At 42.2% G+C, this 25,809-nt stretch overlaps 1 protein-coding gene across 8 annotated transcripts in view; it reads left to right on the plus strand.

Annotated features, from left to right (window-relative positions):
- Window positions 1-25,809, plus strand: part of PLEKHM3 (pleckstrin homology domain containing M3) — a 186,809-nt gene that overhangs the window by 41,732 nt on the left and 119,268 nt on the right. For all 8 annotated transcript variants that reach the window (XM_067740816.1, XM_067740817.1, XM_067740818.1 and 5 more), the window contains exon 3: window positions 1,770-2,705. In XM_067740816.1, the coding sequence (XP_067596917.1) occupies window positions 1,770-2,705 (936 nt within the window). The remainder of the gene's footprint in view (window positions 1-1,769; window positions 2,706-25,809) is intronic.

Below are 25,809 nucleotides of genomic sequence, written 5' to 3' on the forward strand. Positions count from 1 at the left end.
AAAGCAAGAGAGATGGTTTTTATTTTATTCGGGGATACATGCCTGAGCTGTTAGGTCACAGGAGGGATGGGGATGGAGGGATGCGAGGTTATGGGTCTTATTATGGAAAAGGTTGAACTGTCATCGGCACCTGATGGAAATGAGAGGCGGAGAGGTGGCATCAGTGTCTCTAACAGCACTGCCTCTCTTACTGCATTTTCAGAAAAGAAAACGGAGAATAGGCATCCATTATCTCTCTCTGCAAAGGGATTAGTGTGGGTTGCAAGAAATTAATGGCTTTTGAATTACCACAGAAATACTGACGAATGTCAGGAGCAGAGATGTAAAGCAGGTAAAACTGGCTTTTCTCTGCTGCATTTCTCTCATTTTCTCTTTTGGTTTTTGCTATTTGAAGATCTAGATCTGTGTTACTCTTTTTTTTTTTTTTTTCCTCCAGCCAAGATCAGAAATCATACCCTTTGGGAATGTGATTTCTCTTCTTCAGGGAGTGACTCAATTAGTGTATGACTGTCTCCGACGTGTGTCAGCAAAAAGATTGAGAAACATCTCAGAAACGAAAAGCTGTACTAGGGAGGAGAGCTCCCTCATTTTCATGCCTGTTGAAAGTATCAGGACATCTCCCAAGTGACAGTCCCCTTTTATTAAAGTATGAAATTTGTATCTGTTGCAGCTCTCATTGATTAAAGATGGCATGACCAGATGGACTTGTGAAACACAGGGGAAGAGAAGGGAAGGGAATTATACCTATTATATGCTGGACATTATCGTAGAAGCTTTATTTCTACTCTAATTCAACAAGTACTTACTAAGTACCTACTGTGTACCAGGCATTACACTATGTGCTGTGATACAAGGATGACAGGACAGGCCTTGCCCCTGTCCTCAGTGGAGCTTACAGACCAGTGGCGAAGACACACTTCTTTAAAAATTATAAATTATTTTTATAATTTAAAAATTATAAACTGTTTTATATAAAACAGTTTTATATAAACTGATGAGAGCCCATTAGAGAGGAATAATATAGTAAGGATCCCTGATACTGACCGAGGGATGTGTCTGTGCAGGCGAGGGAGTGGGGTTGGGAGAGTCGGGACAAACTCCCTTTCTGGAAGAGAGGATGGCTGAGTGAAGAGTAAGTGTGTCATAGCTGGTGGAAGTGGTGAGAAAGGGGCATTGCAAGCAGAGGGAACAGCATAAGCAGGCTCAGAGGTGAGAGGAACTGCTATCCAAGCAGAGATCTAAGAAGTGAGTAGTTGAGGCGTGGCTGGAGAACTGGTTATGAGCCAGAAGGCTCATGGCCTGGCCTTGAAGACTGATGGGGGCATCTGAGAAACAGGAGTTTATGAGAAGTGCAGTGCACTTCATGCTCTGGTCTTTCCACTGGCCCTTCCTGGCTTTACCTACCTAAAGAAAGATGCGTATTAGCAGGGAGTTAGGTCAGGTGGCAGGAGGAACATTCTCTCTCTCGTATTTGGTACTCTGTAGAACGTCATCTAGAAAACAAGAAATCCTGGCAAAGCGCAGTTGTTTCATGGGCCCACATGGCAGAGTCCCAGTCATTCGGTGTTTCTGTTTTCCGAACGGACTTCTGCATGTCACATTGACCATGAAACCCCAACACCCCACTCCCCAGTACTTACTCTTGAGCCAGAAGGATGTCAACCCCTGATCCGTTTGGTTTCTGGCACCTGCCTTTTCATCTCATTTGTTCATTCATATTAATGGATTAATATGTTGCTTCCTTTTATTTTTTTTTCCTTTCTTTCTAGAACACAAGGAGGCATTCCCAAACATTCTGAAAAAGGGTTACCTGGAGATTCGGAAGGACCATGACAGTTACTGGCAAAGCTGTTACGCGGAACTCTCCCCCTACAGCTTATACTTCTACAGCCTCGACAGCAGTGGGAATCAAAACCTCTGTGGAACGTATCAGCTGTCACACTTCCAGAGCATATCTGTTCTGGGCAACCTCGAGGCCAGGCTGGTGGATACTGTTCTGTATGACAACACTCAGCTGCAGCTAAAGGCAGAGTCGCCATGGGAGGCTTTGGACTGGGGGCAGAAGCTTTGGGAAGGTGTGCACGCCGCCGCGCCTGCTTACATGGGACGGCCAGAGGAGCTGGCTGACTCACCGGGGCTCGGTCATCATGCCGACTGTCCACAGAATCGTTGTTTGCAGAAGAAATCCAGTGAGCTGCTCGTGCCATCCCCTGTCTTGGATAGCCCAAAAGAGTACCAAAACATCCTCAAATCGGGGACGCTGTACAGGCTGACCATCCAAAACAACTGGAAGGCATTTACGTTTGTCCTGAGCCCGGCCTACCTGATGGCTTTTCAGCCTGGCAAGCTGGACGAGGATCCCCTGCTGAGCTACAATGTGGATGTGTGTCTGGCCGTCCAGATGGACAACCTGGATGACTGTGACTCTTGCTTTCAAGTCATTTTCCCCCAAGATGTCCTCCGCCTCCGTGCTGAGACCCGGCAGAGGGCCCAGGAGTGGATGGAGGCTCTGAAAACGGCTGCCAATGCGGCAAGGAGTTCAGAACAAAACCTGCAGGTCACGCTGAGGACCAAACCCAAGGATCAGATGGGTGGGCATGAACTCAGGAAGAACAAACGCCAGTCTGTGACCACCAGCTTCCTCAGCATCCTGACGACTTTGTCTTTGGAACGAGGACTCACTGCTCAGAGTTTCAAATGTGCAGGTATGAAACATATTTTCAGCCTAAAGCTCATTAAAGAATAATCCTGAATCCCACAATTGGAATTCACTTTAAAAGTCCCCTCCAGAGACCAGTCCTAGCTACCTCTTGTCTAAAAGGCATGTCTCCTTTAAGGAGTTTGCTATATTAAGCCATCTGTCCGTCTTCATGCCATGCTGGTGAAGTAAGTAGAAGCAGCTCTGATCTACCCACTGAATCAGAATGACTTGGCTGAAGCATACCAGGCTAGAATTTAGGCTTCCTGAGTCTGCTGTGACGACATTTCCTCAGCCTTCTTAAATAAAGGTCGCTGGGAATGTGGATGTCACAGATTGTCTCCTAAGAGACATTCAAGCCCAAAGCTGACCACTAGCACTCCTTAGGCGAGGAAGATGTCTGTAGTCAGTAACTGTCATTGATCATGACCTTGTCAAACCCTGTTAAGGTAGGATCCAGAAAGTCAGCCTTGACAGAAAACCTGGAGGTGGCTAAGAGCAGGGCTAAGATGATTCAGCAGATGACCTCTGAGTCACGATGGGCAGGTGCCTCATCCTGGGGAAGCCTGGGGCTACTGGAACTGCTGTGGAGGGTGAGATACAAGGTGGAGGCCAAGGCAGTCATCTGCTAGTTCTTAAAACCCTATTACTGCTTCTCTCCCCTACTCACCATTCCTCTCACCTTCCCCCAGACAGTAAACCAGAAAGAAAACAACCCGCACTAAACCAAGTCTATATATCTCCTGTAAATGAAATCAGGTTAGTTCAGTAAACCCCACAATTTGTCACAAGAAATTTACCATGAAGGTAGCTTTAATTGGAAGCCTGATTTGGAAAATTTCAATTCAAGTGTATCAGATTTAAGTATGTTGTTTAGAAATGAACAGGGAAGTCACCACCAGTCAAGACTAAATTTTCAATTTCGTGCTTGTTCCTGCATTGAAAAGCCAAATAGTGGTGGCACAGTGAAACTTTGAATTTAAGTTAGTTATGATGATCGCCTTTACTACTGAAAAATAATTTACCCAAAGGGGAGATTAAATAAATCATCCCTGCTCTGTCTGGAGGGCCTCAGTAACTGGGAAGCAGACACTTGCAGGGTGGGATGGGAGATACCAGCAACCCCGAGCCGATAAAGAAGCTGTACTAGGTGAGGGCCGTATGTGTGCAGGCATGAGTGACCTTGTGTTAAGTCAGCCAGCTACTTTTGGAAAATGCTTTTGAACTAAGGAGATGCTGGTTTTAGCACAGTTTTTAGAAATTATTGACATTTCAGTGTCTTATTTTACTAGTGCATGTATTATATTTCAAAGTTCCGCCATTCAACAATAATTTATAAGTGCTTACTCTGTGGACATGCTGGAATTATGGTACACTCCTGTGGCTTTAGACTGCTGAGAGGGGCAACAAATCTGCTTTGTTATTGGAATCAGGGAGAACAGCTCAGCTTAATTTTCACGGTAGAGACCAGAGTATGAACCGGGAAACTTTCTAGTAAAAGAGACAAGAAAAGCCTCAGGTGTTAGAAAAGATGGTCCCTTTGTTGGCTCCTACTTCACCTTCCTCTCCTAAGTTTGCTTCCTGATGGAGTGTGCCCTGCCCACATTCTGTACCACCTGAGTAGCATTTCTGACACTTAGAGGAAGGAGAGATGCAGGTAGAGGGTACCATTCAGCAGGTCTACCACATCTAGCAGATGGAGAAATTAAAACAGGAAAAAGGCATAGAAAGTTGAGTAGGAGAGACAGGGAGAAGGAAGCTAAGGGGAAAAGAGTAGGAAAACGATCACATGATGGGCTGGGATAGAACTTGGGGCAGCTGCTTTAGGGTCCGTGTTTTAGGATGCTGCCCTTTGCTGTGTGAATCAGGTGCTCACTGAATAGCTGGCTGGAGAATAGGGTGGGGATGGGTGGTAATAGGGAACCCAGGAGACAGGGGTAATGTAGTCTAAAACTCCTTTGCTGCCCAGCTTTTACCTTCATGCTTTGATTTGGGGTTCTAATGGGGCACAGGTAGGTTTCTCATTTGGCATGGGGAGAAGTCAGTCCTAATTTGTACAGTGCGGCTGACTCTCAAGTAGAAATTTTTAATTTCACTTCAGTGCCCCCTCTTCCATCAGAAACTGCTACGCTCCCTTGCTTTGTGGTACACGTGCGTTATGGGTAAGCGTGCCTGGAATACCGGTTTCCTACCTCAGGTAGGAATACTTCATCTCCTGTAGGGGGCAGAGTCTCAAAAGAAAAATATCAAAACTTGGTAAGCAAACCTCTGAATGTTTTCTAAATTATCTGGGAGGCTGTTTATTATATCAAAGATTATTATAGCAGATGGAACTTTAAAAATTGATTTATGTTTCTCACAAACACAGTTAATCTAAACCAGCTGTTTATTCATTTAGTACTTGTGTCCCCTAACTTTTCATCCTCATAAAAACACACATTCAGTGAAAAATCTGGTTGTATAGCGTGTTTACCTCCCAAACTGTCAAAAAGTCCAGTAAATCGTTTTTAGTTGAATCTTGGCTTTATCATTTTAGGGAGAAGCTAATTCACAGTATTTCATGGTTTAAGTGAGCCTCTTTAGACTACAACTATTTATGTCCACTTAGTCCCTCCCCCTTTAAATATTTTTGATGAATAAACTTTAAAAGTGGAAGATTGCACTGAGCAACTCTTTATCATGATGTCATTCAGATGCTATTTGGGGGAGCCACAAATGTTGGCTTTTAAATCTACAAAATAGTGCAGTTGGCCTCACTTCGCTAAATTCTTTCTGTAGGTGAAGAATTTTCTATATCCTTTTTTGAAACTTAAAGAGCCCTTGCAGAGAAAATGGACTCTGACCATCCCCAAATGCCTGAGGTTACGGTTTTAAAAATACATGCTTGTGCATAACTGTGTATTTCTTAACATGTGCTTGAACTTTTTATAGTTGTATTTGATTATGTGTGGTTTGTTCCATGGCTTCCTCTCCAGATCCATGGCTGCCCTGTATTAGGAAACCCAGCTACAGTGGTCTTCTTACTGTTCCGGAACCTACCTTGGTCATTCATGCCTCCAGGGCCTTTATATTTGCTGCTCCTTATTCCTCAGAACATGCCTTTGAAAATCACGTTTTTCCATTCATTCTACCATTTATTGTGCGCTGAGTTTCTGACCACATGCCCCAAACTCAGGTGCACCTGGACGAGTCAGTGCTGCGAGAAAGCAAACGTGGTCCCTGTCCCTGCCTTCATGGAACTTGCAGTCCCCTGGGGAAAACAGACACTAATCAGATGTTCACATCACCAATGCCAAATGGCAACTGTGAGCTGGGCTGCGGAAGTTAGGCCCACAGGTCAGATTAGAGAGCTGTCAGAGGTGGTGCCGTGTGGAACTCTGTGAAATTGCAGACAGTCATTTTTGACCTACAGAAAAAAGGGCAGTTTGATAAGGTTGAACTTCATGTTTGACCCTGAAGTCCCAGAACGTTCCTGAGCAGAGGAGCACGTGAGGAAAGTGGTGTTTAAGAACAATTAATTTGCTGGTGCTTTAGCACAGCTTTACAGAAACACATCTGTAGCAGAAAATGAGCAATCCTTCTTTAATGAAGTCACTGGTTGGGATTCAAAATTATGTTCGGCAATGGGGCATCTATAGTGTTAAAATATTAATGCTAAGACAAACGACTGTGCAGCTTATTAAAATATTTATGGGGTATGTACCTGTAAGTGGTTCTACATGAGGTTGTTCACAAAATGCTGTATAAATTCAATTATAAGGCAGTAGCCCGGTTTTCTTCTGGAATTAGACATGTGTACATACCTATTTCCCCTCGATAGATGCATGGTTTTCTTGGCACTAATACATACAGATTTCTTCCTCTAATTTCCCAACAAACAAGAAACCTAGCAATTGAGTATTGTGATAAAAGGGCCCAGGCCCTTTTTTTTTATAGATGCTACAAGAGATGCAAAGCTCCGGTCTTGAAGTGTCTTACTGCTTTGTAATCTGAAGGTGAAATCAGACAGCCCACTGTGGGGCAGTGTTCCTGATTCTGAACTGAAATTGAAAATGTTAACGCGAGAGACAGCAAGAAAACAGTGGGCTGAGGGGATCCCCTCCACCATCTCACACTGTCAGTTTTTATGGTTTTACTCCTTCGGCTGCTGTTTAACCTCTTGGGACTGCTGTTGGTAATTACATCTCTCTGGCATTCAGAGCATTTTGCTTTCCTTTTTTTCCCCCCAGCCCTTGGGAGGGGTAAGCCCAAGGGGTGGGGGGGGGAGTTTTGCTGTGAATTCTTCAGCCATTTAGTGCAAATTCCTGTAATTACCGGCATTGTGTCCTCTCTGAATGGCACATAATACAGCAGAAGCCATTCCTAATTGAGACCTTACAGGAGGTACAAATCCTCTCTTTGTTCAGCCTGACAAATTAGTGCCAGAAAGTGGCAGGGTCCGAGTGGGAATCAAAGGCAAGAAACACAAAGATGGAACTTAAGGCTACAGTAATAACCCTCTCTTGTCCTGAAGGGAGAAAAGGAATGACCAATGAAAAATGAAGTTTTTTTTGTTATAAATTCCCTTGACATGACAGCACCTTGGGGCTGCTCTATTTATTTAGCAGAAGTGATTAAATAGTAATACAACAGGACTGCCCATTGTTTCCACGGGTGCCCCCCACCTCACAGACCCCTGCTGCCTCGGCTAATTGATTGACAATGAACCTCTGATAAAGAAGTATGTTGTTAGGACCTGAGGTGGGGGGAGCCTTTTCTCCCTCTCTTTGTGTGTTTGAGTGAGTGAGTGTGAGTGTGTGTGTGTCTGAGTGTGAGTGTGTGTGTGTCTGAGTGTGAGATTTCCTTTTTGCTTGCATTGCACTCCAGTTTTTCTTTGCCCCGCCCCTTTTCTCCCCTTCTTCTCTCCCCTTGCTTCCCGCCACCCCTCCACCCCTCCACCCCAAGCTTTTCAGCAGTTGCTCCCAGCCGACATTCACAAGCAGGTAGTGAGGAATGAGGATTGTAGTGCATGCTTTTGACAAATTTATCTTTGGAGCAAATTTCCTCCTCTCCCCCTGGTCCATTTAAGGCAGAGCAGCTGTGTGAGAAGAGAGAAAAGGGTAAGAGGGCTGATTATTGGTTCTTTAAGGTCAGAAAAGTGTTCTTGTTTTTGTTTTTTTAGTTTCTCATTTGTGGGAACGGATGTCTGAAGCTAGTCTTTCAACTAAGAAGCTGTGCACTAATAACATTTACATGTGTGTGTGTTTTGGAGGTGTTGTGGAATAAGAAATAAAAATTTGAATTATTTAATCTCCCCTCAGTTCCTGAGAAGCCAAGATTGATTATTTTAGGATAGAACCTGGCTGCTTGTGGTGTAACTCAGCACCCCAAGATTGCTGTAAATTGTGGGAAGAGGACCAAAGGCCTCTAGGCAGATAATTAATAGCCCCTGGTTATATATGCCCAACTAGCTAAGCTGAAGCTAAATCCCTAATTTAACTCTGTTACAGCTGCAAAAACAAATCATTTCAAGCCCCTATGAAAGCAAAATATATTAAACAAACAGTATCGACCTTGTTAATACCACATGGCATTTCATGTGATAAATGAGGGTGTCTTTCTGGCAAAGGCCTGTTTTATGACATCGTTTAGACATAAAGGATACCTTTACCCTGGTAATATAAGCATCCCTGATAGAAAGTATGGAGTGGTTAATTATTCATTGCATAGCCGCCAGTCTGAAAGTAAGCAATATTTCTGAGTTGGGCATAGTTACTTACTTATTGGCCTCAGAGTAAATCATGCAGAATGGCCATTCTTAAGAAAAAGAGAAATTGAATTTGGGAACTAGTTGTGCATGTGAGTCTAGGTAAAGAAAGGTCTGTAGGCTTTCAAGTGCCAAGAAGGAAAGTTATACAACTTATAACTTAGGCTCCTGAAAAAGCAAATTCTAGCATAGCCAAAAATCTGTTTTGATTCCCGTGTGAAAAATTAGGGTATCCTCTAGTAGCCAAAATGCCAGATCTCCTAAGGCAATGAGAGACAGAAATAAAAAGACATTGACTTTCCATGGTATCTTTACTACTATTTTCAAATTTGTCTCCCACTTATTAGGGATAGTAATACAGTGAAGATTTATTTGACTTAAGGAATAGGTGAGTAGCCAATTGGAGGAGAAAAAAACAATTAAGGAAGACTCAGCTATGCCCCTCAAAACATATAAATAGCTTGGATAAATGAGAATTGTTGAGTCCATTGTTGCCTTCTCATTTTGTATTGTCTAAGTTATTTTGTTTTTGAGTGTATTTGACTGTTATCTCCCAGAGAAGTAATCTCTAGTTAGTTACTTAGTTAGTTTTTTGTGCGTGCTGGAGGGCTAAGTTTTATTTCCCCAACCTTGAATATGACCACGGAGGGGTTGCTGACAGTAAAATCCTTAAGTGGAGTTTTAGTGGAGGGTTTATTTCAACAAGCATTTATTAAACCCTTCATGTACACCACACACATGCTCTACCGGGCACCTCAGGATATCTAAGTGGGAGTGAGGTGCAGGCTGTGCTCTTCAAAGACATCTAGAATAACTACTCCAAAAAAGGGTATGGGGGGTTGGATGGGACTGAGAGACAAAGCGGTCAAGCATCATGGCCACTGGATTGGAGACCCATACATCCATGTTTGAGTTCATGTCAGAGAATCCCTGTTGTAGAGAACTTGAAAGCTCAAGTGCTAAAGGGTGTCTCTCCTCACTCCCGCATTTTAAACTTTATCCTCCTACTTCCTGCAGAATTAATCTCAGGGGAACATCGCCTCAGCTTTTAGTACCATCTGTCAAAGATAAAACTTGAATTTCTCTTATGTGCTCATTAGGTAGTAGGTGAGATGGGAGATATAAGACAAGCATAGATGTGGCCTGGACCCCCAGGACTTTATAGTCTGGTTGAAAATGCACAAAGGAAAAATGAGGGATTACTAGGCAGTTAAGTCAGATCCATGCTTAGTGTTCAGAAAAGCATTTGGCAAAACCCTCAAGACAGAGAAACTTGGGTTATCAGAGACTTTAGTTATGTCATTTTGTGAATGGTGAATGATTGGCAGCTCTACCCAAGGATTATTGACTAATGGATTCCTTTCAGCCTAGAATGTTGTCAGTAAAGGTACATGATAACAATGAGAAGCAGCACACTTTAGTAATTAAGAACGAGGACTCTGGAATCAGACTGGCTACGTTTCTAGATCTGCTACTCACTAGCTCTGTGACTCTGGGTAAATTACTTAACCTCTCTGTACCTCCATTTAAAAATCTCAGATGTGAGAAAATAATCACATCTACCCCAGAAGTTTGTAGTAAGAATGAAATGGGTTAAAAGGGCTTGGAACAGGGCCTGGCACATGGTAAGTGCTATATAAGGATTAGCTATTTTTATTATTTGCCCACATAGGACAATAATTACCTGGATAAAGATATCATAGGCATACTTACCAAATTTGCAGCTATCTCAAAACTAGGTTGGGCAGCTAATATGTTGAATGAGAGAATGGAGATTCTGAAACAAGCTAGAGGAATGGACCAAGCAAGGTGAAATTTAGTAGGGATTAATAGATAGGACTATACTTATATTCAGAAAATTAAAGGCAAATATAGAAGGTAGGTTCTTCTGGTCTCATGCTCATGTGGGCATGCAGATGAAGCCATGGGGAAGCCAGCATTTGTGCTGTTGTGCCTACACCAAATGCATTCACAAAGCAGGTCCAGAAAGAAGAGAACACATCCTCACTGTGGCCAGACCCTACCTGGAGATGTCAGTTATGGATGCTGCTCTGGAAGAACAAACAACCACATCTATTGACACCTGATAGGATAGTGAAAGGACTAAAAACCATGCCATGTAACCTGGAATAGGGAGGACACAAGTTGTCTCCACATTATTTGAAGGCTGCCATTTAGAAGAGAAAATAGGCTTACTTTATGTAATTCCACTGGATCAAAGTAACAGAAATGCCCAGAGTAGAATGGATTTTCCCTTATTGAAGAGGGTTTGATGGCCATGGGTGAAAATGAGTAGAGTGGCAAGAGCCCTGGCCAATGAGACCAGAAGAACCTCAAGGCCAGCCACCTAACTTGTCTGAGCTACGTGTTCTCCTCTGCAGGACGAAGAGATTTATTAATTCAGCCCTTCTGCAAATATTTATTGAAGTTCTACTATGTTCTAAGTACTATGCTTGATGTTTAGTGAACAAGATAATCCCACTGTGTGTCCTCACAGAACTTGAAAATCGGAAGCCAATTAAATAAGTAACTATAGCACACGAAGGTCTTTGAGTTTCCCTCCAACGCTTCCATTTGTCTGGGATATTTTAGAGGGGATGGTTTTGCTCTGTATGGTCCCTTTTTTATTTCTCATTCTGTGATTCTTTGAATGTCTATAGAAGATTAGGGGAAATTAGATTAATGTGATCCTCTATTTAAACCTCATTTAATAAGTAATACCTTTTCCCTGTGGGTAAGAGAATTTAAAACATTAGAAATATCACTTGACTAAGAGGACAGGAGATGGGAATTTTTTTTTTTATTGACTCTGATGTTTGTCATTGGATAAATTACTTTTTTTGCAGTCTAAGTTTCTAGGTCCAGGAAATTCATTTTAAATAAAAATAAATGTATATGAAGAATGTGAATATACACTGAAATAGTACCATGACTATGGAAGAAGAAGAATGTTATATAATTTGGGTTTTGAACTATTTCACATCCTAAAATTCAGAGAGATTTGATCACTTTATATAAGTAGGCCGTTTGATTTTATAGGATATAAATTTGCTTTTTTGATTTATTCCTGGTATTCTCATCACAGAAGTCACATGTTGGTCTTTGATATGTTTCAGAAGAATAAAATCATTTTGAATTTCAGAAGATAGGGATCTTTTGATAGACCTTCCTGAACTTCATAGGCCATAGCTGTGCTATCTTTTTTTTTTTTTGTAAAGCTGTTCATTTCTCCTAGTCTTTGTTGCTATACTTTGGTCTGGAAAGTTCTTGTCCCTTTTTGTAGCTTCCTTTATGGTTAACATTGTTCTCATCATGTGTTCATTTCCGGCTAAACTTCTAAAGTAAGTGTTAATATACTATTGGACTCTATGTTGAGTTAAAAGTTTCTATTTACTGACCTTTCATTGGGAGGGAAATTGGTCTTGGTGTGGTTTTAGGACAGACTGGGGTAGGTTCTCTTAATTTCTAACTAAGTTCCTTGAAAAACTAAGCTTTTCATGAAGTCCTAAGAGTAAGAGTTACTGGAGAGGTTTTCTAAAATCTATTATACTGCCTAAAAGCAGAAACATACTTAAGTGAAAAACTTGCCATTTTAAAAATACATCTCTAGATAAGGAAATCTGGTACTATCCTAATACCACCTTATTTCTTGCGTTAATATTTTCATCTAGTCATTCATTCATTCATTCAACATACATGGGCCACATACAGTCCCAGAAACTGAGGCATGGGGGTAAACTAAAAGTTCATTTTAGCAGAAGAAAATATGACTGTAGACAAGACTTTATACCTTGAAATATGCTAATATAGAAAATGTTTTAATTAAATTATATTAATAAAAAACAACATGAAACTCCTTTACATGTTTCAGATGAAAAGTGGAGCAGGCCTGCAAAGCATTGTGCCCTGAGATCAGGGGTGACAGCCAGTGTTTGGGTACAGTTTTGTATTGTGCTCTGTTGAAGACTTGTAGGTGTGAAAAATCCTTTATACCGTCAAAGACTTATTTCCAAGCCTTCCTTGACCACTCTTCCCAAACCCCGCCTGAATTCCCCAGGTAAATTTGAGCATTCCTCCTGCTTGACTCCACCCACCTCCACTGTCTTGGACCCATGGGCCTATGACTTGTGTCTCACTTTTTTGAGGGCAGGACCCCAGCACCTCTCAGACTAGTGATTGGAGCACCATGTGCATGGTGAATCATGAGCTTGATGTGGGGAGCCTTGGTTGGACTCTTCCCTAGACCTGTTGAAGTCAGTATCTCTAGGATCAGGCCTAGAGATTTCACAAACTTTCCAGTTGATTTGCACACATACAAAGTTTGAGAAACCACCAGCCTAGCCCATAGAATGTTCTTAGTGAATGGATCAAGTCATATTTCAGTTTTCTCTAGGTTATATAAGCTCATTTCCTTTAACTGTTTCTTCTACATATATTCAACATTTTAACCATTTAGTATCAACCTGCTGATAAGCTCTAGGGTTCCATATCCTCATTATATTCTGGAAACTACAATGATGTTCTCTTAGGGTTCTACCCAGTGCTGTATACAAATGAAGGAAGTGATGAGCTCAAGTCCTTGACCCACATTTTGGCTTCTTTTTTTAAGACATCCTAATGATATGTTTTTATTTTATACTTGATAAGCATATTTAGTATTTGAATTTTGAAAACAGCTTTTACCTCCCTCACCTTCTTTGCTCCCAGCCTGGTCATCGTTCACATAGATGACTACAGTGGCCTCCTAACCAGGCTTCCTGCTTCCATTCTAACCTTTTATAAATCTTGCCTTAACTACAGCGAGTATGATCTTACTAAAATTCAGATTGACCCTGGTAGACCTTTCTTTACCATTTTGCAGTGGCTTCCCGCTTCTTTTGACATGAAGACCAGCATTTTTACAATGACCCCCCTCCCATGATTTGGCCCCTGCCCACCTCCTAACCTTCAGCTCTTGCCCTCTTGTCACTCTCTCCCACACTGAGTTCCAGCCACACTGACTTCACTCTGTTCCTCAAATGTACCACTTCCTTCCCACCTGCCTCAGAGCCTCTCCATGTGCAGTTGCCTCTCCCTGGAATATTGCCATCCTCACCACTACCCCCAACGCATTCTTCAGGTCACTACTTAAATATTCCTTTCTCAAGAACAACCTCTCCAACCAACCCCTCAGACTAACTTAGGACCTTTTTAGTTCCCTCTGCTATCATGCTGATCTAATACCTCCAGAAAAGTTCCAGAAAGCAAAACTTGAATTTGTTGGGCATCAGCAACTATTTGCATAACATTTACATTGTATTAGAGATTGTAAGTAATCTAGAGATGATTTAAAGTATATGGGAGGCAGTGTGTAGGTTATATGCAAATACTACACCCTTTTATATAAGGGACTTGAACATCTGTGGATTTTGTTATCCACGGGGGATCCTGGAACCAACACCCCATGGATACTCAGGAATGACTGTGTTATTACAGCTTTGTTAGAAAGGATACAAATAAGGAAGAGCCAAATGAAGAGACTCAGAGGGCAAGGTCAGGGAGGGCTCCAAACACAGAACTTCCATGCCCTCTCCCTGTGGAATCAGGGTGCATCTACCCCTCAGCACACCAATGTGTTCATCAACCAGGATGTTCCACAGAGCTTCAGTGTCTAGTTTTTATTGGGGTTTCATTATATTGGCACAATTGATTGAATCATTGACTTTGGAATTGAACTCAATCTCTAGCTCCCATTCCCTCCCCCAGAGGTCAGGCAGGCTCATAGTCCCAAGTCTCTAATCCTGTGGTTGATCATTCTGGTGACCACCCCCCATCCTGAAGCTATTTCGTGGTCCACCAGGACTTACTTCATTAGCATTAACTCAACTGTGATCCAAGGGGCTCATGAATAATAAAGATACCTGTGTCACTGAGGAAATCCCAAGGGTTTTAGAAGCTCCCTCCCAGGAACTAGGAAGAAGGACCAGATAGTTTTTTATGATACAACAGCTCAGGATATTGAGTGGGCCATTTCCACAGCAAAAACAGAACTTGGATGAAAAGAGGATGTGATATTGTGGTTGCCCTTCAAAGAGTGAGGAAGGTATGGCCTGCTGACCCTGTTCCCTCATTTCTGGTGAGCTACTGGTGGGTGCCTTCCAGCACTGACTGCATCTGCCAGGGGAGGGGAGATTTCTGGTGGTATCTTCCTGGATCCCTCTGGAACTGATCAGCTTCAGAAGCCGATAAGAAACTGGCTGGCCTTGGGCTGCCCAGCCTGGCTACAGCCCTCCCAGAGCCCCAGCTCAGGGTGGTGGGGTGATGGACACGTCCATGACTTTGTGATTCCTGCTCTCTCACCCAGGTACCACTCTCATATCTTGGTTTAAAGTAGAGTGTTTCCTTTTTAAATAGCTATAAATAAAAATGATCAACAAAATTAATTTTATATATTACCTTTAACTGAAAATAATCTAGTTTATGCTATACACAACTTCTAGACATGGGACCTAGGGTTCCAAAACCAAAGACATGTAGGCTTGTATCAGTTTCCAAAGAGTGAAAAATCACATTCTTTTTTAAATCCAGCTTTATTGAGACGTAATTCACAAGTAACATTGTGTAACGTTAAGGTGTACAATGCGATGATCTGATACATGTATATATAGTGAAATGATTGCCACAAAAAGGTCACCTCACAGTTACTTTTTTCTTGCTTTTTTTTTTGGGGGTGGTGAGAACTTTTAACATCTACTCTTTTAGCAACTTTCAAGTATACAGTACAGTATTATCAACTATAGTCATCATCATTCTAACCAGGTCTGTACTAGTATGCCAAAGGTTGTGTCTTGTCCATATTTTTTCCAGTAATGTAAATAAATCATGTGGGGCTGAACCAAAAGCTTTGCTAAAAATCACTTTCCCCCTTAAATCACGAGGCCCGTACCTCTGACACAGAGGATAGACTTAGTTTGAAAGCCTTGGTCTCTTTCTTCCTTTACCAATAAAGTTGTTCTTCTCAACCTCCAGAGTTTTAGAGACCAGACAAAATAATAGACACATGATTTGGTGGCTGGGAAGCATCCAGACTCAGTAGGATAAGTAATAAATTAGGAGCACAAGAGCCTAGTCTTCTGTTTACAGCCCTGCTACTGATTTATTACACAGCCTCAAGCTAGCCTTTTCACAGCCTTGCAGGTCAGCATCTTTGACACTATAACTTGAAGGACGATTAAACTGTCTTGACTATGTACAATTCAAATGTTACAAAATGTCAGTTGCACCCAAAGTGCCAAATATTATATATCACTGCATTTTATCCCCAGAAAACATGGGGGGGAGGTTCTCTCTTGGATGAAGAGAGGTCTTGTTGTGACCTAAAAATGAATGGGAAACCTTTAGGAAAATGATATTTCTCATCTGCTGTTAGGATGAAGAATTTTAACTGAGTAAAAGGTGTCCAATAATGTGGGGGATTTCCTGGCTACCCCTTGAGCCCAGCTGTCCTGTACGACCCTCTTCTTAATGACCTTCACCCACCAATAGGCATGCTCTGGTTTCCTGATTACCTCCCTCTTTCCTTCCCACTCCCATGGTTGGATCCTGCCTGTCTGAGCCGTCATCCGTATAGAGGCTTTACAGGGTTAATAAATCATGCTTCTTCATTCTGCTTCTAGAGGTCAGGAGGATGGAGATCAAGATATCGCATGCATCGCTCATAGATCACATGTAATATTATAGAATGGACCCTTAAATTAGATAGACTTATTCATGTGGTCACAACTGGAGTCCCTAAGACCATGTCCTCTCTCCATAGCAGACAGAAAAACTGCTCCCTGCAGGCCAGCTGACGTGCCAAGGTCCTTCTTCTAAACTCCCCGGTCAGATACCTCATTTTTTTTTATCTGTGAGGAGCGCTGGATAAGCACTGAGGAAAGAAGCTGGGAATATTACTCTAGGAAGTTCCGCTCAAATGGCAACACGAAGACCAGGGAACAGACGTTTCCTACTTGAAGGTGTCGTGTGCTTTTTTTTTTTTTTCCCAGTGTCCATAAATAAAAGTTTTATTGGCACACAGCCGCACTCACTCATTTATGGCTGTCTGTGGTTGCTTCTGAGTTGTAGGTGTTTCTTTGTGTCTTGCCTACCAGCTCTAAATATCCTGACACAAGCAGCCTGTCTTCTTCAAGTATGAAACATATGGTTAAAAGATCAGCCTTGGTGGCGGTTGCAAACCTGTGTTTTTAGAGAGACTGGAAAGCAGGCCAAAGAAGGCATAAGGGGAAGAGTAGGTAAAGACAGTAGACCAAGGCAGTGCCTAAATCTTCTAGAACATAAAGGATTTGGTGTGGGGCGAAAATGCCGGAATTCAGCGCGGACTTAAAGGAAGCTGATGAAAGTGATTTTTTTTTTACTTTGAGGCTATTGCTAGTACTATTCGGATCCACTCTCATGACTTTAATTTTATCAAATTGTTGTCATTACTAAAATAGCTCAAGTAGAAATTACTCTAAGAGATGCTGTCAGGGTTTCTTCAGAGAGGTTTCAGCAAAGAAGAGGAAAGGTTGTGTTTTAAAGATACTGTAAAGTTCAAAGAGATGAGACTCTCACAAAATAAGGAGAGACAAACAAGCATTGAGAATGGAGAGTAACGTGGAAGAGAAGTCAGAGGGGACCCTGGTGGGACAGTGTGTGTGACAGAAGCTACGGGCCAGATGAGGCTGATGGACGTGAAGCCTTCTGTATACACACTGGAAGGAAACCTAAGTTCCAGAACAGAAAGGAAAGGCAGGTGCTTTTCAAGTAAATCAAAAAGATAATCTGAACTTCAAGCCAATCAGAGGTTATTGACCTTTCAAAGCAATCATAACAGAGATGCAACTTGGGAATCACGAAAAGAGTTAGTGGTGGTTTAATATAATGTTAAATACCAAGGGAAATCACTGTAGAAAGAACATAATTGGGACACACGATGGATCCTATGTGAGGAAAAAGGGTTCAGAGCAGGGCTGAGATTAAGGTGAGGGGAGTGAGGCGCTCGTTTGGGGCACAGAATTTAAGGAAATGCCAAAAAAAAAAACAAAAACAAAACTAAACCCTCAGTAACCAAGATAAATATTATTTTAATGTAATATTATTTAAAAATCAAAATTAATACAAAAAAAATCCATGATGAACAAATAAAAAATCGTTAATAGAGGTAGGATCAGTATGATGGATTTTTCCTTTTGCCTCAGGCGCTAATATGGTTCAGAGGAACATTCCAGTAAGACAGTTTACTTATGAAGATGTCTTCCCCCAAAGCTTTCAGCATGTAAGTTCCAAGTTGCTCAGCCCAGCATTTGCTTTGTTAATGTTGAGGGTGGTGAGGTTGACCTCCCTTTTCTGTCTAGGATTGCAGGGGTGCCAGATGGGGAATCCTGGTACTTCCACATTTGAGATAGAACTGAAGTGGGTGGTGTGTAAGCTGTGACCGAGGAGCATTATTCCACCACCGGCAGCCTGCATGTCTAAAATCATCAGCTGAGTTTGGCCCCTTCTGTTTCTGCCATTGTTTTTCAAGTAAGGGTTATTGGTAGCAAGTATTTCACCAGAAGGATTAATTTATGAAGAGAAGAGCCCCAGGCTTGGAGCAGATGTTACTCGCAGGTAGTCTAGTAGATGGTGGTGCAGTGTGGACAAGGCCTCTCTCTGGAGGCATCTCTTTTGTCTAAACTAACCTAGCAGCATGAATCATTTTCTTTAGATAAGAAAGCAGAGCTGGTGAAAGGGCTTTTCCTCCTCATAATAGATGGTATATCCATTGCTTGCAGAGAAAAGTGACTAAGTAGGGTCAGTACACGGACCTTTTATCTTGCCCTCTTTGTGCTGTTGCAGGGTTTCTCAACAGTGGCACTATTGACATTTGGGGCCAGATAATCCTTTGTTGTGGGAGGCTGTCCTGTGCATTGAGGAATGTTTAGCAACATCCCTGGCCTCCATCCATTAGATGCCAGTAGCTACCCCCACTCACCCTTTTGTGGCAACCAAAAATGTCCCCGGTTGGGACAAAACATCTCCCCTGGTTGAGAACCACTGTGCTATCAAGAAACAAGGGCAACCAACTATGTCTCCTCTTCCTCACTTCTTTATAAAGTAGTAAGTGTCTTCTGCTGAAATGCATGTTGATTATTTTGTACCACCTAATGGTTTGTAATGAGACCTCAGCCTCTTAATGGGTAGGTTTAAGTAAAAGGACTAGGTTATAGTAATAGAACCCTCACCAACCAACATTCAGTATAATATATCAGATGCTTTCAGTCACAAGTAACAGAAGATTGAATTCAGATTGATTTGTACAATAAACGGGAATTATTCTCAATCAGCTTAGTTTTAGGCATCAGTTGATCTGCTAGTTCAAATGTTTTGAACTATTTTTTTTTAAATTTAATGCTTCAAACAGCATTTTCTCATTTAAACCACCCGCCCCTTCTGACTGATAGATTTCTCATATAACGGTCGCAGGCTCAAAATGCCATGGACCTCTTTGACAATCCCCTTGCCATGCTCTCCCCATGAATCGCCTACCAAATCATTTACACTTTATCTCCCAGTATCGCCTTCTTTTTCCCCCTACCTGCTCCCAAGCCCACTGCCTACCCAAGCTCAGTCCAGGGCAGTAACTTATCGACTGGTTCTCTCCCCTCCCAGTGTTTTCTTGCCAATTAATCTTTCCAAAGCGCAGATTGCTGTTCTGCTTCTAACAACTCTAGCTGTTCCTGTATCTTACTCGTTAATACTCATCCCGTATTGATTAGTAAGGACTTCTGCCCTGAGCATTCGGGAGTCTTATGTTCAGTTTACCATTCCAAGCTCTTTTCCTGACACCCCTCTAGTTACAGTGAGCTTCAGACAACTAGAATGGTCCATGTTTTCCAAATGAGCTTCCATTTTTCTGACTTGAGCCTTCCTTTTCCAAAATCTCTTTTTTTCTTCAAGGCCCAGCTCAAATGCCCCTATGTCTATACAGCCTTCCTCGATCTCTACAGTTAGAGTGATTGCTTCCTCCTTTGCTCATCTCTTACTGTCTTCTACTTGCCACCTTACAGATTTGTATTCTTGCCCCCGCTTCACCGTTCATATTCAGAGGAGATGCTAAAGCATGTGAGGTCCAAGGCTGAATGCATTGATGAGCTAAATTGTGTTCTTTTGTATAACTGATTCATATTTTCTGTGCTTGTCATATTGTCATCCACAAGGAGACAATTTATGTGATATCTTCCGTATGGAGATAGCTACGTGGAAATTCACCTATAGAGTTCATTGTTGTTCCTCACGAAGTGCCGTATTGGGTGTTTCATCTAGGTCCTACCTTTTTCACTAGATGTACAACTGTGGACAGAATTACTGTATCACCCTCTGTCTCAGTTTCTTCATCTGTAAAATGGGGATAATACCTACCTCACAGAATGATAAGAGAATTAAATGAATGTGTGTGTGTGTGTGTGTGTGTGTGTGTGTGTGTGTAAAGTGCTTATAACAGAACCTGGCATATAGTAAGCACTATGTTAGTATTTGTTTATCCATTTGCCTCTTTCTGTATTATTTCCATTTTAAATTTCTTACCATTTTCTTGAAAGTCCTTAGGAAAAGAACAGACAGGCATAGAAGTTAATGAGAAACTCCAAGAGGAAAACAAGTATGAAAAAAATACTAAATTTAGACTGATTTAAATATACTAGATATGAAATTTATAACATTTCTTATTAAACTTATCTTACACTACTCTAAATACTGGTATTGAAGCATCATATCATAGGAAAAATTAAAAGTAACTCAACAATTCAAAACATTTCTTTGGAAACGAAAATCCGTGTCACAGATCACTATAACTCGCTGTAGCTATTTAGTAGATAGAAAAGCAGTCAGAATCTCTCAAGCAGTGCACATATTTACTTACTTGCCTTAGCAAAAATCAAGATTTATTGCCTTTCAAGATAAATTTTGACTAAATATTGACTCTAGGTTCTCAATCATTGTTTACCTGAAAGACCAATAAATCTTGACACTTCTCAACTTGAGTTGGAGTCTACTTGGTATTTATTCATTTATTTCATACGATTTATAATCTTAATAACAACATTCCATGAAATTAAACAAATAAACATTATAGAGTTTAGCAAGAGCAGAAAGTCTTTAGTTTCTTTTTTCTTTTTCTTTTTTTCTTTTGCTGCAGAACCATTTTTGTTTCCATTTGGCCCACGGCTTGGGAGAGGGCTCCAGGATGGTTAAAATAACTGCCTAGTGGCTGCAGGGGGCAGAAATTCTGACACCAGGGGCATGCAGAGGGGTCCTTCAAAGTCCACTGGGCTCTGGAGGCTCCTAGTCCTGTTGGAGGGCGAGCCTTCTAAGAGATGCCCACCCAGTCCCGCCTGCAGAGGTTAGTCACGTGCAGTGCATCTCCTTGATGAGTTTCACCTCCTCATCTAGGAAGTGGCTCTCCGGATGTCACAGTGGTGGAGGTCTGTGCAAGCAGAACCCAGGGCCCACAGATCCCACAGGGCCGAGTTCAGGGTCTTCTCCAGGGTTTCACTCCACTCCTCTTGGGAGGGCTTCTGCATGTCCTGGAGGAGGGTGCGGCCGCCACACTGATTTTGCATCTTGAAGAGACGGTCAGTGCCCTCGTGCTTCTGCTGAGCCAATTCACAGAAGTGGCTCACACCTCCAGAGCCACAGCGTCGCAGTGGAACTAGACGCCCAAAGAGAGGTGGGTGCAGGAGGCCCGCAGATGGCTGACCAGTCAGTTGACAGCGGCCTCTACCTCGCTGGAATAATTCTGACGAATCTGGTTGGCAGTAAGGAGCTAACCACAAAAAACGGTGTTGGCCGGTCCCGGAGACAGAGGATGGCGAGGGTCCCAGGGGTCGCAACTAGAAAGGAGGTTGGAGAGTGGTCAGAGACAGGAAGAAGGGGTGTCCCTGCGTCTGTTCCATCCAAACATTGTCAAAACGAGACAGATCCGTGAGACCACCAGTGTGCTGCCTGTATTTTCAGTCAGCAGTGATTACCTGACATGATTTTTCTCTTCATTTCTTACTTAAACATAGCACCTCTAGCTCTGTTAATACAACATGCAAATCGAAACTGACTTAGCAATTTAAATATTCATTGTGGGGGAAAAAAACACCTCAGCTAACAGCTTGTAGAATACTTTAAAATTTTAAACCAATTAGTGTTCAGATTAGGTTTTTTTAAAGATCTTTCTTTGGTTGCCGTAGTCCTGCAAGTATAATCAAGCAACACGTGATTATACTTGTAGATGACCTCTGTCTTGGACAATTGATGTCTGTTGGTCTCAGTTGCCTCTGTCTCTAGATACAATGTGCCACTGAATAATCCCTGTGTCCAGGCGCAGTGCTCATACTTTGCAAGCCTAACATTTGCCATCTTGCTGTAATGAAAGGAAAATTCCTTAATTAGGTACATCCATAACTTCAGAGGAGTTATTTACTTATGTTCTTAAGGACATAGCTGTCCTGGCAACAGCTACAGTCCATTCTACAAGTGCCACGTTAAATTATCCTAAATGTGGATCAGCCACAGTAGGAACAGTTTCCTTCCGAGTGTTACTTATACTTTTTAACGTGTCAGCCATCTGACTGTGTAGCCCAACTTTTTGAGTCAAACTTTTTTTTTCTTTTTTTGTGGTACGCGGACCTCTCACTGTTGTGGCCTCTCCCCTTGCGGAGCACAGACTCCGGACGCGCAGGCTCAGCAGCCATGGCTCACGGGCCCAGCCGCTCCGCAGCATGTGGGATCTTCCCAGACGGGGGCACGAACGCGTGTCTCCTGCATCAGCAGGCGGACTCTCAACCACTGAGCCACCAGGGAAGCCCTGAGTCAAACTTTTGATCAACAATGAGTGACAGTTTCTCTTTACAATCTCTCACTGCCATGAAAGTCATTTATAGACCAACGTAAAATGAAGCCCACCAGAAGAAAATTCTTTTCTGATGAATTCAGTATAGCTTTGGAAGCAACCAGTCAGTACATTTTAGGATTGTATTTAAGTATGTGTATTCCCTCCCATACTTGAAGTTTTCATCCCCTGGGAAGAGAATTCCCTACCAGAGGACTTAAAACCTTACAGAGAAAATAATTTTGAAGTATTGCTCTCTGAAGTTGAGACCATATACCAAAGGGACTACCAGCAGTGAGCCATACTAGTCACATAAGCAATTAGAGGTAGAACACAATTGATTTTTCTTGATTTCCTGTTCTCTTCCTTTAGTTCCATTTGAGATGCTTGTGGATACTATTTTCCTTATAACAGACAAAAATGCATACTCAGAGGCACTTGTTTTCATGTGTCGATTCTCCAATCCAAATACTTAATGTCTTGGACTTCCCTGGTGGCACAGTGGTTAAGAATCCGCCTGCCAGTGCAGGGGACATGGGTTCCATCCCTGGTCCGGGAAGATCCCACGTGCCGCAGAGCACCTAAGCCCGTGCGCCACAACTACTGAGCCTGTGCTCTAGAGCCTGCTAGCCACAACTACTGAGCCCACTTGCCGCAACTACTGAAGCCCGCATGCCTAGAGCCTGTGCTCTGCAACGAGAAGCCACCACAATGAGAAGCCCAAGCACTGCAACGAAGAGTAGTCCCGGCTCGCCGCAACTAGAGAAAGCCCACGCACAGCAACGGAGACCCAACGCAGCCAAAAATAATTTTTTAAAAAATTTAAAAAAAAATTAAAATGTCAAATACTTCATGTCTTAATTGATTTTATGACTAAGTAGATGTCTCCTACTTTATGGGTCACCACCTGGTCCCAAAGATCTAGAGTAACTTGGATGCTTGAGACAGGAGAAAGTTTTGGATCACTTATTTCTAAGTAGGTGTTTCTCAGTGTCCCTCACCCTTGCCCTCTTCCTGTTACAATTATGTAGAATTATGTAGCCTCGGTTCCACCTGTGTTAACTTGTGAACACACATGTGATCAGTCTCACCTGCCAGCTCCTTCCCCTCCTATAGAGAAGGATGCAAGTCTGGGGCCCAGGTTTACTTTGCTTCAACTTCCCTTAGTGGATACCAAAGCTACCTTGCAAAAATCGCTTCTGCCCTGTGTCCAACAATCCTTCGTTTATAAACACCGTGCCCAGCTTTGTGCTAATCTTAGGCTCATTAAACAGAATTTTCTGCTGTATATCCAGTGTGACACCTTATTTTAAAAGTAGTTATTCAACATTTACTTAATGAGCCAATGGTTACAGACTGTAAGCTAGGAAAGCTAAGTTCTTTATGACTTTCCCCCCTAATTCTTGTAAAACAAGAAGTCATTGAAATCCCCATTTCCATTTTCCTTCATCTTGGAACATCTGATCCCTGGGGTACATGAACAGGCTCCAGGCCTTCAGTCAACATTTGCCCAGCGCTTCCCACAGCTCACTGTCTCCCACCAGAACACTGGGTGGGAGGGGGGAGGCAGGGACAGGGCCGTCCCCTTCCCCTCCCATGGCCGTTGCTCCTTACCCGGCGTGCACAGTAGAGGAGGGATCGAAACTTGCCAGTTTTATTTTGTCTATTTTAACAGAGCAAATGAAAATTTGTCCTCTCACTCTCTTTCTCTTCTTTCCTCTCTTTTATAAAGGCACCTTCTCTTCTATTTGCCCCTGTTCTCTTCTTAGATCATTTCTTCCTTCCAAATACAAAGTCCTGGATTTCCCTTACCAAATGAGGTGGAGTGGGTAGCGTGGCTGGCCACACTTAGGAAGCATTGGGTGCATTCTTTCCCTAGTGAGAGAGAATCACCTGGACGTAGACACAACTCTTGTTACTTTTCTGTTGTGCCCATGAATTTTCCACCTACTGGCCGGGGGAAGGAGGGCTGTAGTTGGGAGCCAGGAAGTAGAGAGAGGTGGTTGGCTTCTCAAGACCTCAACTTCAGTAACATCTCATTGCAGCCAATTGAGCTAACTAGGTACCCTTGTTAGAAGAAAGACTGTACCCTTGTCGAGAATTATGCCAACGTTTCTGCTTCAACCCCCAGCAACAGATTCTTTTGGGTGTCTATAGTGAAAGGCTCCTTGGGAAATGGACTGTACAAGCAGCAAATAGGATATTGGTTAAATGGTGACATTTGTTTCCCAAAGTGTATCAGAAGGGAAGCTAAGCTCTTCAGAGCATGTGTTCATTAAAGATCTGAAGTGGGGTGGAAAGCAATAAAAAAAAAAAAAAAAAAAAAAAAAGGCCAGTGGGTTCTCTTGTGAGATAGTTTTTTGTTCCTATGAATTGAATACACTCTCTGAAAAGTTTCAAAAAGAGACCGAGAAGTATGTTTTTGCTTTGATCCTACATGTGGAGTGTTCCCTACTACAAATGCCTTTTAATTTAGAAACATTGTTGAAAAGTCTATTTGAAAGTACATGAAAATATAATATGTAAATAAGTTCTAATTAGTTATTTCAATTAATTATTTTTTGTCTCTGCTTTGCAGCTCTATTTTTCTCCTCATAATGTCACTTGTCAGAGTCCAGCTTTGGCCTCCTCCAAAAAATGTGTTTTTCTAATGGTCATTATTAAGAAAACACATTTTTCCCCTTCTGGTTGAAAACCTCACAATGATTAAGTAAAATCCCAGGTTGTGTATCTTTATGGGGAATTGTTTCAGACAGTTTTAGTCCATGATTTGCTAGTAGGATATTAAAGAAAGAAATCTTGCAGTTAATTGAAAGAACGGGTGTCTCCTTCTTCAAATAAATGGTATGTGTTGTTTTTTAGAAAATGAATCTATACCAGGCCACTGACTGGCCTCTAATTCTTTCCTGACCATCCTATGTTCTTTCAATGACAAATACATTGGATTCGGAGATTAAAAGTCTTAATTCTTTCTAAGTCAAATAAGATGCTTCTCAGTGGGGACAGTGAATGCTCTGGAAAAAATGCCGGTAAAATGAACTGTTGTTTCTACACAGTAAATTTTTGAAAATTGACTAAGAACTTGAAGTGTTGATTTTGGAAGCCTAGAAATTAAACTGTGTGACCAATTATGAACTTTTCACTTAGCAGTCTGCCCACTTGCTGCACTTTACTTAAATAGAATGAGAATTTTAGAGCTTGGAGGGACCTTTGGAGTCACCTAGAAATCAGGAAACAGTCCTCAGCTTTTACCCACCACAGTCCCTGGTGGTGGTTGGATGGGTAGAAATGCAGGCCCTACCCCAGCTTTACAGAATCAAAATCTCTGGGCCCAGATTGGAGGTGGGGGAGGACTACATTTTTCACAAACATCTCCAGAAAATTCTGATGCTCACTGAATTTGGCAAACCACTGATTTAGGCTAACTCCTTTATTTTGAGGTGAGGAAAGCAGGACTAGGGAGTTGGATGGGTCAGGCTCACCGTGTTC

The sequence above is a fragment of the Pseudorca crassidens genome, chromosome 6 (assembly GCF_039906515.1).
Source record: "Pseudorca crassidens isolate mPseCra1 chromosome 6, mPseCra1.hap1, whole genome shotgun sequence".
In the NCBI taxonomy this organism is placed as follows: domain Eukaryota; kingdom Metazoa; phylum Chordata; class Mammalia; order Artiodactyla; family Delphinidae; genus Pseudorca; species Pseudorca crassidens.